General features: G+C 41.3%; 1 protein-coding gene across 2 annotated transcripts in view; it reads right to left on the bottom strand.

Moving 5' to 3' along the window:
* Positions 1-2,701: 2,701 nt before the first annotated feature.
* ARHGAP10 (Rho GTPase activating protein 10) overlaps positions 2,702-12,336 on the bottom strand; it is a 101,150-nt gene continuing 91,515 nt past the window's right edge. The window contains exon 23 of one of the 2 annotated variants that reach the window (XM_081926026.1): positions 2,702-4,096. In XM_081926026.1, coding sequence (XP_081782152.1) covers positions 3,843-4,096 — 254 coding nt within the window. In that variant the 3' untranslated portion in view covers positions 2,702-3,842. Of the gene's footprint in view, positions 4,102-12,336 lie in introns of both variants that reach the window. The other variant, XM_081926027.1, reaches the window with a different exon arrangement.

Genomic DNA, 12,336 nt, shown 5'->3' with positions numbered 1-12,336 from the left:
CCAGTGTGGGCTGGAGATAGGAACGTTTTATGACACAAACGTAGGGGAACACTGAAAGGGATGCCTTTCACAGAACCTTTGTGGGCGGCAACTTGGCAAAGATGTTTAAACCATGCCTGGTGCAAACGAAAGCCCAAAGCTTTCTCTGAACACCTGAACCATTTTATACATATACTGCTGGCAACAGACTTCTCCAAAGCTGGCTGCTACTTTTTTGACCTTCTTGATATAAGTAATTATAATTTACACACCCATTGGTTTAAAAGAAAATTGGACCATGTTCCTAAAATAATATTCACTGGAATACTAAGGAAGCAATTCTGCCTTTGCAGATAATACTGAAGGTCAAGCTACCCACAATCTTTATCATGGGGACAAAGCGGGAGAAAGATTTCAGTGTAGTCCCAGCACAGCAGCCATTAATTGGTTGAATGGGTGATGTTCTTTGACCTGGCATGGAGAGTTTCTATGTGACCACCATCTTGTCAGAAAGTGGGAATATAACCATGCAACTTCTCCGTGTAATACCAGAGCCTCACTTCGCAAATCAAGAGTACAGGGCTCAGCTGGTTTTTAATTCATGCTGGCAAAATGCACATTCCCCCTCCCCCCAAGTTAACCACCAGTCTTTGGGTGGCAAAAGTAAAAGTCAGAACCAAAACTGTTCCAGTCTGATTGTTTCGTCTGCACATATACATATCCTCCCTAAAACACTTAAGAATCACCTATGCCTCTCTCTCTCTCTCCCTCTATAATTTCAGCCTAGTTGTTTATGCACAGTCACAAAGTAGCATGACCAAGCAGTAAGTTGCCACCAAAATGTTGTCTATTATCTCAACTTTCCACGTTCCCCTTCAAATCAGCACCCGACTTCTGCCCCACATACATACGATTGTATGGAGCAGCAGGATGCTTGCTGACAGCTCCCCACATCCAATCCCACTGCGACTCTGGAAGATGTTCAGGCTTCTTCTCCATGCAGAGGTCACTCTCAACATGCAGAAATTATGCAAACGGCACCTTTCATGGTTGCACTGAACGCTCAGGGCTAGGCCATAAGGTACAAGTCTGTTTATGCTATGCACATTCTTTACAGCAGTAGTGAGAAAGAGTGAAATGACTTACATCCATAACGTGTGCCTCACTCTCTTCCCCCCACCATGCCCTTGTAACAGTTGGAAAAGAAGAGAATCTGATTTCCATTACATTACTCCGCAAGCATCTGCACTGTTTTCGGTCACATTTCCTAACTGCTTGATGATCTCCCAAGTAGAATCACCTTAAAGCTATCTGGCAAAGATTATAGCCTCAGACACAAAGAAGTATATTAATGCCCCACAGCCTGGGAGAGTTCCAGTTGGACCAGGGAGGCAGAAGTACATTGGATCACAACTGCACCATCTGGAAATGATTTGTGAACACTCTGAGGGCCTTATAGTTCTGGGCAAAAGAACAGACAATGATTGTCAGTTAAAGCTCATTAAAGAAAATAATCTGAAAGTATAGTAACTGTGAAGTGTTTTTTTAATCAAACTAAGTAGACAAAGCTCTTTTAAAAGATTATTATTTTTTTGCCATTAGTTAGGGAGTTTGCACAGGTAAAATATTTACTGTTTATTTATTTAGGAGTAGGTGTACTTTTAAAGCAGATTAACAGTTGATTAAGTCATTTCATTAAAATCCCTGCCAGTAAGATATACAGCAGGCACCCCCAAACTCAGCCCTCCAGCTGTTTTGGGACTTCTATTCCCATCATGCCTGACCACTGGTCCTGTTAGCTAGGGATGATGGGAATTGTAGTCCCAAAATATCTGGAGCTCCGAGTTTGGGGATGCCTGATATACAGCCTACGTGAACCAATTTTGGTTTAGGAGTGAAATTCCCACAAATACGTATCTGGTAAGCAAGGTATATGGAAGGCCAAACAGATCTAATGGGGCCCTGTCTCTGTTGTTTTTCAGAATAAAAATGATTGTCATTTGGGGTGGGTAGGATTTCCTCAGCAGCTGTAAGTTTCTTCTACTTGTAGCTTTCTTTGCTCTATCAGGTCATGTGTGTGCAAAAGCATACCACCATAATGCTTTAAAAAAAACAACATTCTGGGATGTACACATAGCAACAGTTGCTAAATTAGGACCCATAGCTGCTCTGCTTAAGTTGGTAAGTGAATTGTCCCAAACACATGAAAACCCTTGTCAAAACTGATGACAGGGGCCCTTTCTTAGGCTGGTCTGCCATCAGGCAGCTTCCTGGCATAATCGGGAATCTGTTGACTGGGACCAAGGCCTTTAAAACATTTAATGCAAGTATTTTTAAGGGGGGATTGGGCCTTCTGACACTTTCCGTTCCTCAACTGACACCCTATTAAAACAGTTAATAGAGGGATCACCTCTTTATTGTTCTTGCTGCAAAAGACTTAAAGAGTCTTGTGGCACTCTAGAGGCTAACAAATTTATTAGACAATTATCGGTGAAGTGGACTGTAGCCCAGAAATATTTACTAACAATATAATTGTTAGTCATATAATTTAAAGTCAATTCAGATCTGACACTTTTCACAAATTTGCACTTTGGGCTGAGAGTCATCAATTACATGGCCAGCAAAGGGATGTGTTTGGATATAGGAAGCATCATCTGAATACTTCTGTTTAAGTAGTTCCATCGTCTCCCTATCAAACCCGGAGGCAGAAGAAAACAAATCCTTTTTATAAAAAAAGTGTTGTATTTAAACAACTCTGGTCATAGCAAATTAATAATACATGTGAAAACTTACAATCATGAATGAACAGTATATTGCAGTAAAGTGAAGCTTCTTTCTTTTCACATTAACTGTGATGTGAAACTGGCAGTTGAAGAGCCTTTCCATTATTCTGTTGAAAATAAGCAGTGCATAAATTATCCCTGATTGTACGCAAAGTTACATGGACAACTAAGACTCAAAGTAGATGTGATACGTAGTCAAGTGTATCAAACTTAAAAAAATAAATAAATCCAAAAGCAGCCTTGTGGAGAGCAGGTTCCTTAAATCTTTCCCTTTCAGTTTTTTTTCCTGGTAAAAAAAATCCCCTCCACTCAGCTGCTTGAAGATGAAGGGTGGAGGGCTTCTGGGGTGGGGGTGGGGTAGGAAAATAGTTGCAGGAGAAGAGTTAAGCAGTACTCCTTCCAATTCCTCCATGTCAGTTTTGGGACTTGTCTTAAGGGAAAGAAAAAAGTAACAGCATGCTACTACTAGTTTGAGCCTATGTAAAAATGAACTTCCATCAACATATTATCAAAACAGTAAACATACTTTCCACAGCATTCCACGGAACAAGATGTCCTGATTCCAATAAGTTGACAGTAGGAGGAAACCTACAGAACTCAGAGGATCATATATGTGCCTTTAAAATATATAATAAGTGAAGCCATATAATTTGTTATAAATTTATCTGCACCACTGTGGACATTTGAAAGCTGTATTTTATTCTTCCTTCCTGTGAGTGTAAATTAATGATGCTTCCGCCAGCTAGATTTCTCCCTTTCAAAATAAGGGAAAACTAAATTGACAATTAACACTGTAGCAGCCTGCTGTAACCCTCACAAAGATACCAGCTTACACTGAACTACCAACATTTCCCCAACTTTTTCAATAAGGTGGGTAGGTCAGGCTGGCCGGGGACTGGGTTGGAACCAGAAAAGATTCAAATGTCTCAGATCGTTAAGAGTAAAAGTAAATACTGCACAATCAAGTCTTTTTTTGATTTAACATTCATCTTACAAACATACATATGTATAATTATGACTCTTTACAAACCTAAAGTACTATTTTTAAAATTACCCACCCTTTCCCCTCCCCATATAAAATTACTGCTCAATTCCTATTTGGCAAAATATTAAGTCTTTATACAGATGAAGGTCTTCCATCTCATTGTCAGGTCCTGAACTGATTAAAAATAGGTGAAGCCAGAGAGAAGCAACTGAATCATAAAATCCATGGATACCATGTACACCTTCCAGGCATTCAACGATGAAAACTAAAAAAACTGGACATAGTTTTGGGGAATGAGTCCTCTCTTCCCATTTAGTGTTCCTTCTAGCCAGCCGGGTTCCCGTGAAAACTGCACTGTTGAAAGAGGGGAGAAAACAGACACACTCCTATTAATCCACTATTAATGACAGAAGTCACAGAATTGTACAGCTGGAAGTCAACGATACAGCTTAAGTCCATGAAACTCTTTTACTCACAATCACAAAGAGATAGAGGGAGTCTTTTGAGTCTCTATTTTTCCCAGAACTACTGCTCATTTAATTACAGATTTGTATGAGGGCCAAACTCTTGGATGAGTCTTGCATGAGCCCCCACTTCAGCGACAGAACTTTAAGGAGGGTGGAATCTTGAGCAGAGGATCTGGTGATCAGTGGGAGCGAAAGGGCTGCTTTAATGTTTCCCTACCCATCATTTGCTCAGCGTTCCCCAACCCATTCTGATGTTTCTCCACCATCAGCAAGGAAAGACACAGGAACTTGTACCATTTAATACTATTCTATTTGAAGATGAAACTCCAAACAGAGCAAAGAGGTAAGACTACCTTTAAAGGCTTATTAGAGATACACAAATAGGAATGTGGTTCTCAAAAATGCCCCCCCCCCAACCAAGCTTCACCAACATTTTAACGTAAGATTGGCACCGTCTTTTGTTTTCACAAGAATAGCCAGTCCGACGATGAAACCTTGTAACAGGCAATTTAAAGAAATTTCAGTATTTGGGAGAAGAAATGATTGCGGATATCTTAAAAAAGTTAGCGAGGTAGGAGGGAGATTTTACCTCCACTTTCAAGTCTATTTTTGCAGGCAAAAGGGAGAGATTTGTATTTTTTTAAGTATGATATTCTGAGGCTGTTCAATTTTGCGTTTGTGCAGAATACTGAAACACATGAGCCCTGAATATATTACACGTGGGGAAAGTAAATTTAAGCGCACACACAGGATGAATTTTCTTTAATTATCTTTTCACATAATTGTAGAGTTGGAAGGGTCCATGAGGGTCATCTATCTAGTCCAGCCCCCTGCAAGGTAAGGAATCTTTTGCCCAAGCTGTCCCTACATTGCTTGAAGTGACTGCGGGAGCATTTCCTCATGCAGGAGGCACCTAAATAAATAAATATCCCTTCATTCCCAGTAATACCGGGGATGCCAAAGGAATGTTCAAATGGACTTGTTTTTAATACTGAATCCAACAGGAACCCTTTGTCCACCCAGGAACTCACTGGTTCTCCCAAAGATATTTGGGGGTGGCCTCCACTTTTTCTAATCCCACACATTAAGTTACTAAGAGTTTTGCAAACAATACCAACGCAAATCTATAGGTAGCACAGCAAACACTGCAGTAACTGGATACTTACTACAAATGGCTTGTAGGAGGACAGTGAAGCCATTATCACTCCCACTTGTCAAGGTGCACCAACGTCTTTACAAATGTTTGATGCACACAGCTTCAAAATCACAAAATAGGTATTTACACTGATGCTACTTTTGGAGGGGCGGGGGGAGGAGGACACAACATAACTCAATGGAAAGTTTTGAATATCAAAAGGAATACCTAGAAAAATACCACTCTCAAATGGTATTAAGATTAAAAAAACTATAATTGGCATAACATTTACCCTTTGTAATTTTCATTGCACAAGGTAAGCACACGTTTTAAATGGACTGATTCCACATCCCCACAATTGGGTCTCTAAAAAGTTCCTTCATAGCAGCTGACACACGACGACATACATATTAAGATTGCCGAGACAGTACAGATGAATACACATTAATCGGGATACAAACATATTAGACAGACTACTTCTGCCAGCAATTATCTTAAAGGTTAAATTATAATTGGCCCTATTTTATCCATACTAAGCAGCCTTTATTTTGCATTATAAAGCTCACAGGAGTCTTGTCAGTGACAGGGCGATGGATCAAACTGATGGTAATGGATATACCAACACTGTTTACAGTTCAACTGGCCATTTAATTTTGAAAGAAAGAAGAAGAAAAAAACAGGTTTTTTTACCCACATGTAGTACTTTTGTCTTAGCACTAAGATTGGAAAATGTATGCGGTGGTGAAGCCATTGAGACATGTCCCGGTAACTTCATGGCTGAAAATGCTTACACTGGTGACATAAAAACGTAAAGGTAAAGGACCCTTTACCTTTACATAAAGGTAAAGGTCCAGTCGCGAATGACTCTGGGGTTGCAGCGCTCATCTCGCTTTACTGGCCAAGGGAGCTGACATTTGTCCACAGACATTTGTCCACAGACATTTTTTCATGTGGCCAGCATGACTAAACTGCTTCTGGCGAAACCAGAGCAGCACATGGAAACGCTGTTTACCTTCCCGCCGGAGCGGTACCTATTTGTCTACTTGCACTCTGATGTGCTTTTGAACTGCTAGGTTGGCAGGAGCTGGGACCGAACAACGGGAGCTCACCCCGTTGCGGGGATTTGAACTGCCAACCTTCTGATCGGCAAGCCCTAGGCTCAGTGGTTTAGACCATAGCGCCACCCCTGTCCCTACTGGTCCTCAGCTGCAGAGCAGAATGCTCATGTTCCCCAAGAAAAGGCCATCATAGATGCAAAAGAGAGGCCTTGCGAATTAGCCATTATCTGAAGCTCAGAGTTTAAATGCTACTTCATGAAAGACACAACATCTGCTCATCTTCAATAGTTATTGTCCACAGAAGTAAATTTAAACTCAAGAAAGCTATACCAGATCATTTCATACCTGTTGAATATCACCAAGTTTGTTCTGGGTATAAGCTTTCTGAAGAAGTATGCATGCACATGAAAGCTGACATTCAGAACATATTAGTTGGTCTCTAAGGTGCTACTGGACATTTTTTAATTTTTTCCCGACTGCGTCAGACCAACACAGCTACCTGCCTGAATCTAGTACCACCAGGGGCATGGTACTTAACAGAGTGACTATCAAAAATAGGTCTCTACGGTAAGATGCCAACATACCAAAATTTGAAACTGAAGAGGCAACAGACAGGAAACAGAAGGAGGTATAGGCGACCAGGGTAAGAGTATGCATGCATTCAGTTCAGTTCCGCATACTAAGACTGAGTTTTAGCGAGGGAAGAGAGCTAGGGAATCACTAATGCCAAACAGAGTTTGCTACTGTAAAGTTTTCTTGGATGCCTGCTGGTCCAATTTAGGCAATTCTGAACATGGCACATTCAACTTGGATGAAAACTTTCTCAGAATTAGTTCTCAGTTCTCCCAACAGATTTGTCTCTACCCCAAACCTATATGAGGCATCTCTTCTGCACTATGTCTGGCTAATGACAATAGAATTGGGCTCTTTTATAAACACAGCTTTATTCATACAACATAAAGACTAAAACGTGAGAGACTGTGGTTGTACAGACCGAAATCAATGAGCTTACGCGGACACTTCTGCATTGGGGCTGCCTGTATGCAACAAATTATATGCATAATTTCTGCCGCATTAACTGAAATGTCTTTGCACTGCACAGAGTCTATTAGGCTTCCATTTGAATCACTTAAGCTATTTTAGTCCCACTAAAATTGGTGGCACAGGAGTAATTTCAAAACGAGCAGGGTATAATCCTGCTTGATGTCTGTGGGATCTCTCTGGGATACATGGTTTTAGGACTGTGGCACTTTAGCTTACACGACACAAATCAGCTCCTCTGTAGTTATAATTATATAAGTTTTAACAATCTTCCTCCAGCTAACCATGATAAAGAAAATCTACTCACTAAGACATACAGCCTTTCCCTCAAAACTGACATATTTTTAAACAAATACAAATTGCCTTCATGTGTAGTTTTGATTTGCAGAGGGAAAGATAAATATGTCCTTTCACTTCAGTAAGCTGTACTATTTCCTGGCAGTATATTTTTAAATCTATAAATATCAACCCTATATTTATCACAGAGAAAGCAGTTGTGGTGCAGGGAGACGAAGTCACCTTTCATTCATGCACACCACACATGCCCATTCTCTCCCCCTGCCATGCTCACTCTTACCCACACCATTCTAGTACTCCTTAGATTTGCTTCTCCCATGTTGCACACTCCAAAAGTCTCATAAGAGGGGATGTGTGTGAGCCAGCTGACTGACATTTATCTACTTTCTTGACCCCAGTGGTGAGGACCCTTTCCCAAATCCATTCCTTCATGGACAACCTGGGGCCACATGCCAATAGTGGGTGAGGCCAGAAGCAAAAGTGGCTGAGCTACAAATGTCTCTCTTAACTCTGTGCAGCAGGAAACACTTGAGGAGAGTGTGGAGCAGGGCAGGGTGAGATCTGGGTGTGTGTGGAGTAGAGTAGAGTCTCAAGGAACAGATAGAGGGGTCTGGAGGGCCACATTTCCATTAGCCTCTCAAGGGAGTTACTCTGAGGCTATTCTAAGTGGAGGTGACACCGATTGAACCTGATACCTTCTTTTTGCTAACAATGCACCATAGCAGATCACATCACATGCATGTACAATTTGTATGGTGGTGAAAGTGTTAGTTATGACAGCAGTAGCTGCAATGAAGTGGACACCTCATGGCACATGAAAGGGAAGCTATCTTGAGGGCACCCTTTGCTCTTGACACTGTGTGGAATATTGCACTAGCCAATAGTGCTTGGACTAAATCTCCTCTGCCTCCATTGCCCAGGTTAAAAGTGCATGGGCAACTTAGCTCACAGATGCACGTGATAATTAATGAGATGCCCAGACTCTCACTAAGTTATCTGTTACCTCATTGTCACATTGGCTTTTTCCCCCTTACTCCCAGACAAAAAGTGGAAAAGGTGTTAAGAACAACTCTCATTAGATCCTCTCAGGTGATACTTATTGTTCCCCAGGAACTATCATAAAGTGACTGCCAACCAAAGAGGAAATTTTCTCTTTTCTGTAGTACCCTGCAATGATGACAGTAGCTACTTGAGGTAGGAAGGAATGCACGCTATTCATTTTTTAGGAAAGTTAAAGATACATATGTCATGTCTTTGCTGTAGCTTCCACTGGGACAGAGGCCACAAGAAGTAGAGTATATTTGATTAACAGGCAGTGGTTTCCACCCCCAAAAACAGTTCTTGTTGCAAAAGGTACCAATCTTGCACCTTAATAAAACAATCCTTATAGTTTCAAGATCTAGCATGTGTGAGAGAGGTCCAATAGATTTTCACCTCATTTGGTTTCAGATTACCAAGAAGTTAAGGACTACTGGCACCTATAGCCAGAGTCACATAACCATGGTAGTTATTTATTTAGATGTCTCAGTTCTTCCACCCCTTTCAGAAACCTATGAATGAAGAGAAGCAGCTTTTAAAAGTATTTTGACAATGTTTAGAAGTGTCTGCAGCTAGAAAGGATAGCAATGATCTTTCTTGCACTTCCTTCACCACTACAGACTCCACTTTATACGTGACACCACCATTATTGTGGCTGTTTCTGTTTTAAACATTGCATATGTATGCACAATGCATTAAAACCGAGTGCCAGCCATGCAGATGGGCACTGGGAGACCCTGGAAGGAGCTTGAGCTTCCCAGAGATGGCTTCTGCCCACTTTTGCATATGCCCCTTGGAACACTGCTCACTGCTCAGAAGGGAATGTGGCTTTCAGGAGGGAAAAAAATGTTCCCCACCCCTGCTCTACAAGCATGCATAGATGGGAGCCTCTTCTTTAAAGAGGCAGAATAGCAGGTAAAAACAGGTTAGGAAGGAAGCAAGCAAGAGCGATCTCTTTACTGTAAGCTTTGAATCAGCAGTTTTGTCCTTGGGGAAAAAACTGCTTGGGAAAAACCATTAATCAGTTGCTGAAAGGCTGTCCAGTGCCCTAGCCTGCTATTTGCCTTCTGCAGCATCAGGCTGAAGCAACAGCTCTGAGGTCCAGTCAGCAGATTCTGGATCTGCTGCTGTATCCAGCCTCTGCCATTCACTTTTTTCACTTTGAGCCAAGTCCAGCCGACATCTGAGCCCCCTATCCCCACCCCCGTTCAAGCAGGAGGGGAAAGAAGCTAGGCAAAAATGGGGAAGCTCTCTTAATTCCACAGCCACCTTAAGGGTTCCTCACTTTAAAGTATGAAAAAGAAAGGGGAGGGGAATACAGATGGAGGGGGGGCCAAGAGGAAAAATAAAATGGAGGTAGGGAGGGGTAAGAAAGATATAAAATTTCCCTTAATGGAAGTGGCACCTCATGTCAGACACTAATTTAACAGTTATTTTAATGGTTGATACTAACAGTATGTCAATTTGATTGATGCACTGTCACTTTGATAGTTAAAGTTATTGGTAGAGCAGCAGAAATGATGTATTATTATCTTAATTCTTCATTTAAGGGCTTATTAAGGCATGTGGGAATTTAAACTGAGTGATGAATTTGAATTGATTCCATGGAACTGGTACGCAGTCTAAGTGCACAAGGGGATAGGAAGGGAGATCAGGAATGGAGGAGATGTGACTTATTCAGAGGACTGTTGAAGGGCAAACGAGAACAAGATGGTTTTACAGATTTAGTAAATATGGGAGCTTAACTAATCATTCCCTTCAGTAATGAAAACTTCTGTTACACTGTGTTTAGAATTACCGTGCTTTTTAAAGCTGAAACCACCTGCAATAAATGGGTTTTCACAATGGAGGGAAGTGAGCAAAGGATCATACTTGTTCCAGACTAGAGGCAGAAGAATTGTAAGACAGCCAAGTTTGAACACAACACCTAATTATTCAGGATATTAAGATCTCGAGCAAAAGTAAAGAGCTTAAAACAGCAAAAAAGGGGTAACATTCAATGTAAGTTACTTCAATGTGTAGGTATCATGGTAAGTTACTTTATAACAGGGTCAGATAATTTATCCATGTAGTCTAGATTTTCTACCCTGAGCAGCAGTGGCTTTCCAGGGTTTTGGCAGAAGTCTTTCATATCACTTGTCACCCATTTTTGAAACTGCAGATATGAGGGATTGGAACACAGGAATTCTGCATGCAAAGCAGGTGCCCTACCATGAGCCAGAGTCACGCCCCAAGACGCCCAGGAAAGAAATCTTAGAAGAACAGGATGTTGCTGAACTGGCAATAGTGTAGAACAGAGAACATGGAAATCTTTCTCGCATTACCCTATGAGCACATCTCCTTTCCTATAGTGTGAAGGGAACAGCAGAAGCCTTGGGTCATGTGGGAATAGCTGCAGCCTGATCTTATACGTGGTTCTGAGTTTTCTGATCTTAACTTCGCAATGTGGGGAGAAGCCATGCCACAGAAGCTCATATGCGGGGGGGGGGGGAGCTGTACATTTACTGACTGGGGAGCATTTCCTCATGCCTAAGAAATTTTAGTTTAGGACAAACCCTGAAGCTGAGAAGTGGTGGATGCTCTAGTTACTGTTGGAGTACAACTCCCATCATGATGGCTGATGGAAACTCTAGTCTATCACCACCTGGAGGGTCTCCTCTCCTAGAATAAAGAGTGGCACGCAGCAGGTTTACAAAATTTATAAATGGTGCATGGGTGGTCCAACGTCTTGGAAATTGCCCTGAGAGAAAAATTAACTAATGTGAGCAGTATAAAAAGAGGTGTGAAAGACTAGTTTATAAGCACTTGGTATCTACTCACTGTGTATACAGTGAATCAAAGCAATGTTAAAACTCTTGGGCGTGATTTATTAGGTTTTTATTTTGTTTACCGCTCCCTTTTAGCAATCCCTTTTCTTTTTTTGTTGCTATTGTGCTCTTATAGGTTTGTGCCCTACCATGTAGCTTGTACTGTATTTGGAAAAATGGAAACATTCTCTCTCTCTGACACACACACACACACACACACACACACACACACACACACACTCCTTCATTATCAACATCATCATCATCCAGGGCCATCTTATTACTTCATCAAATATATACAATGAATGTAAAAATCCTCAAAGTGGTTTACAAAAAAGATAAAACAATAAAACCGGGCGGGGGGGGGGGAGAGAATTACAACCCCACTTTAAAACATATCAAAGTTAAAATACTAAAACAGATTAAAATTACCTCACCTTTCTAAGCATCTGGGGAGGCTTGCCTAAGCAATAATGTTTTTAGCAGGCGCTGAAGAGTACAGTGAAGGTGCCTGCTTGATCTGAATAGGTGGGAAGTTTCAAAGTGCAGGTCCTGCAACACTCAATGATCTGAGTTCTTACAACAGAGCCATACAAGGAAACTTGAATGGCTGCGGGGTTCTGTATTAAACCAAAAGCAATACCTTACGCAATGCATAATTAAGCTACAGAATAATTCATTGCCACCAGATGTGGCTACTAGTTCAGACACCTTCCGAAAAAGACTTGCCAAATTCACAGAGGATT

This window comes from Podarcis melisellensis (genome assembly GCF_964234715.1).
Source record: "Podarcis melisellensis genome assembly, chromosome: 9".
Taxonomy (NCBI): domain Eukaryota; kingdom Metazoa; phylum Chordata; class Lepidosauria; order Squamata; family Lacertidae; genus Podarcis; species Podarcis melisellensis.
Note: the sequence above shows the minus strand (reverse complement) of the source record. Positions and strands in the feature narration are given on the sequence as shown.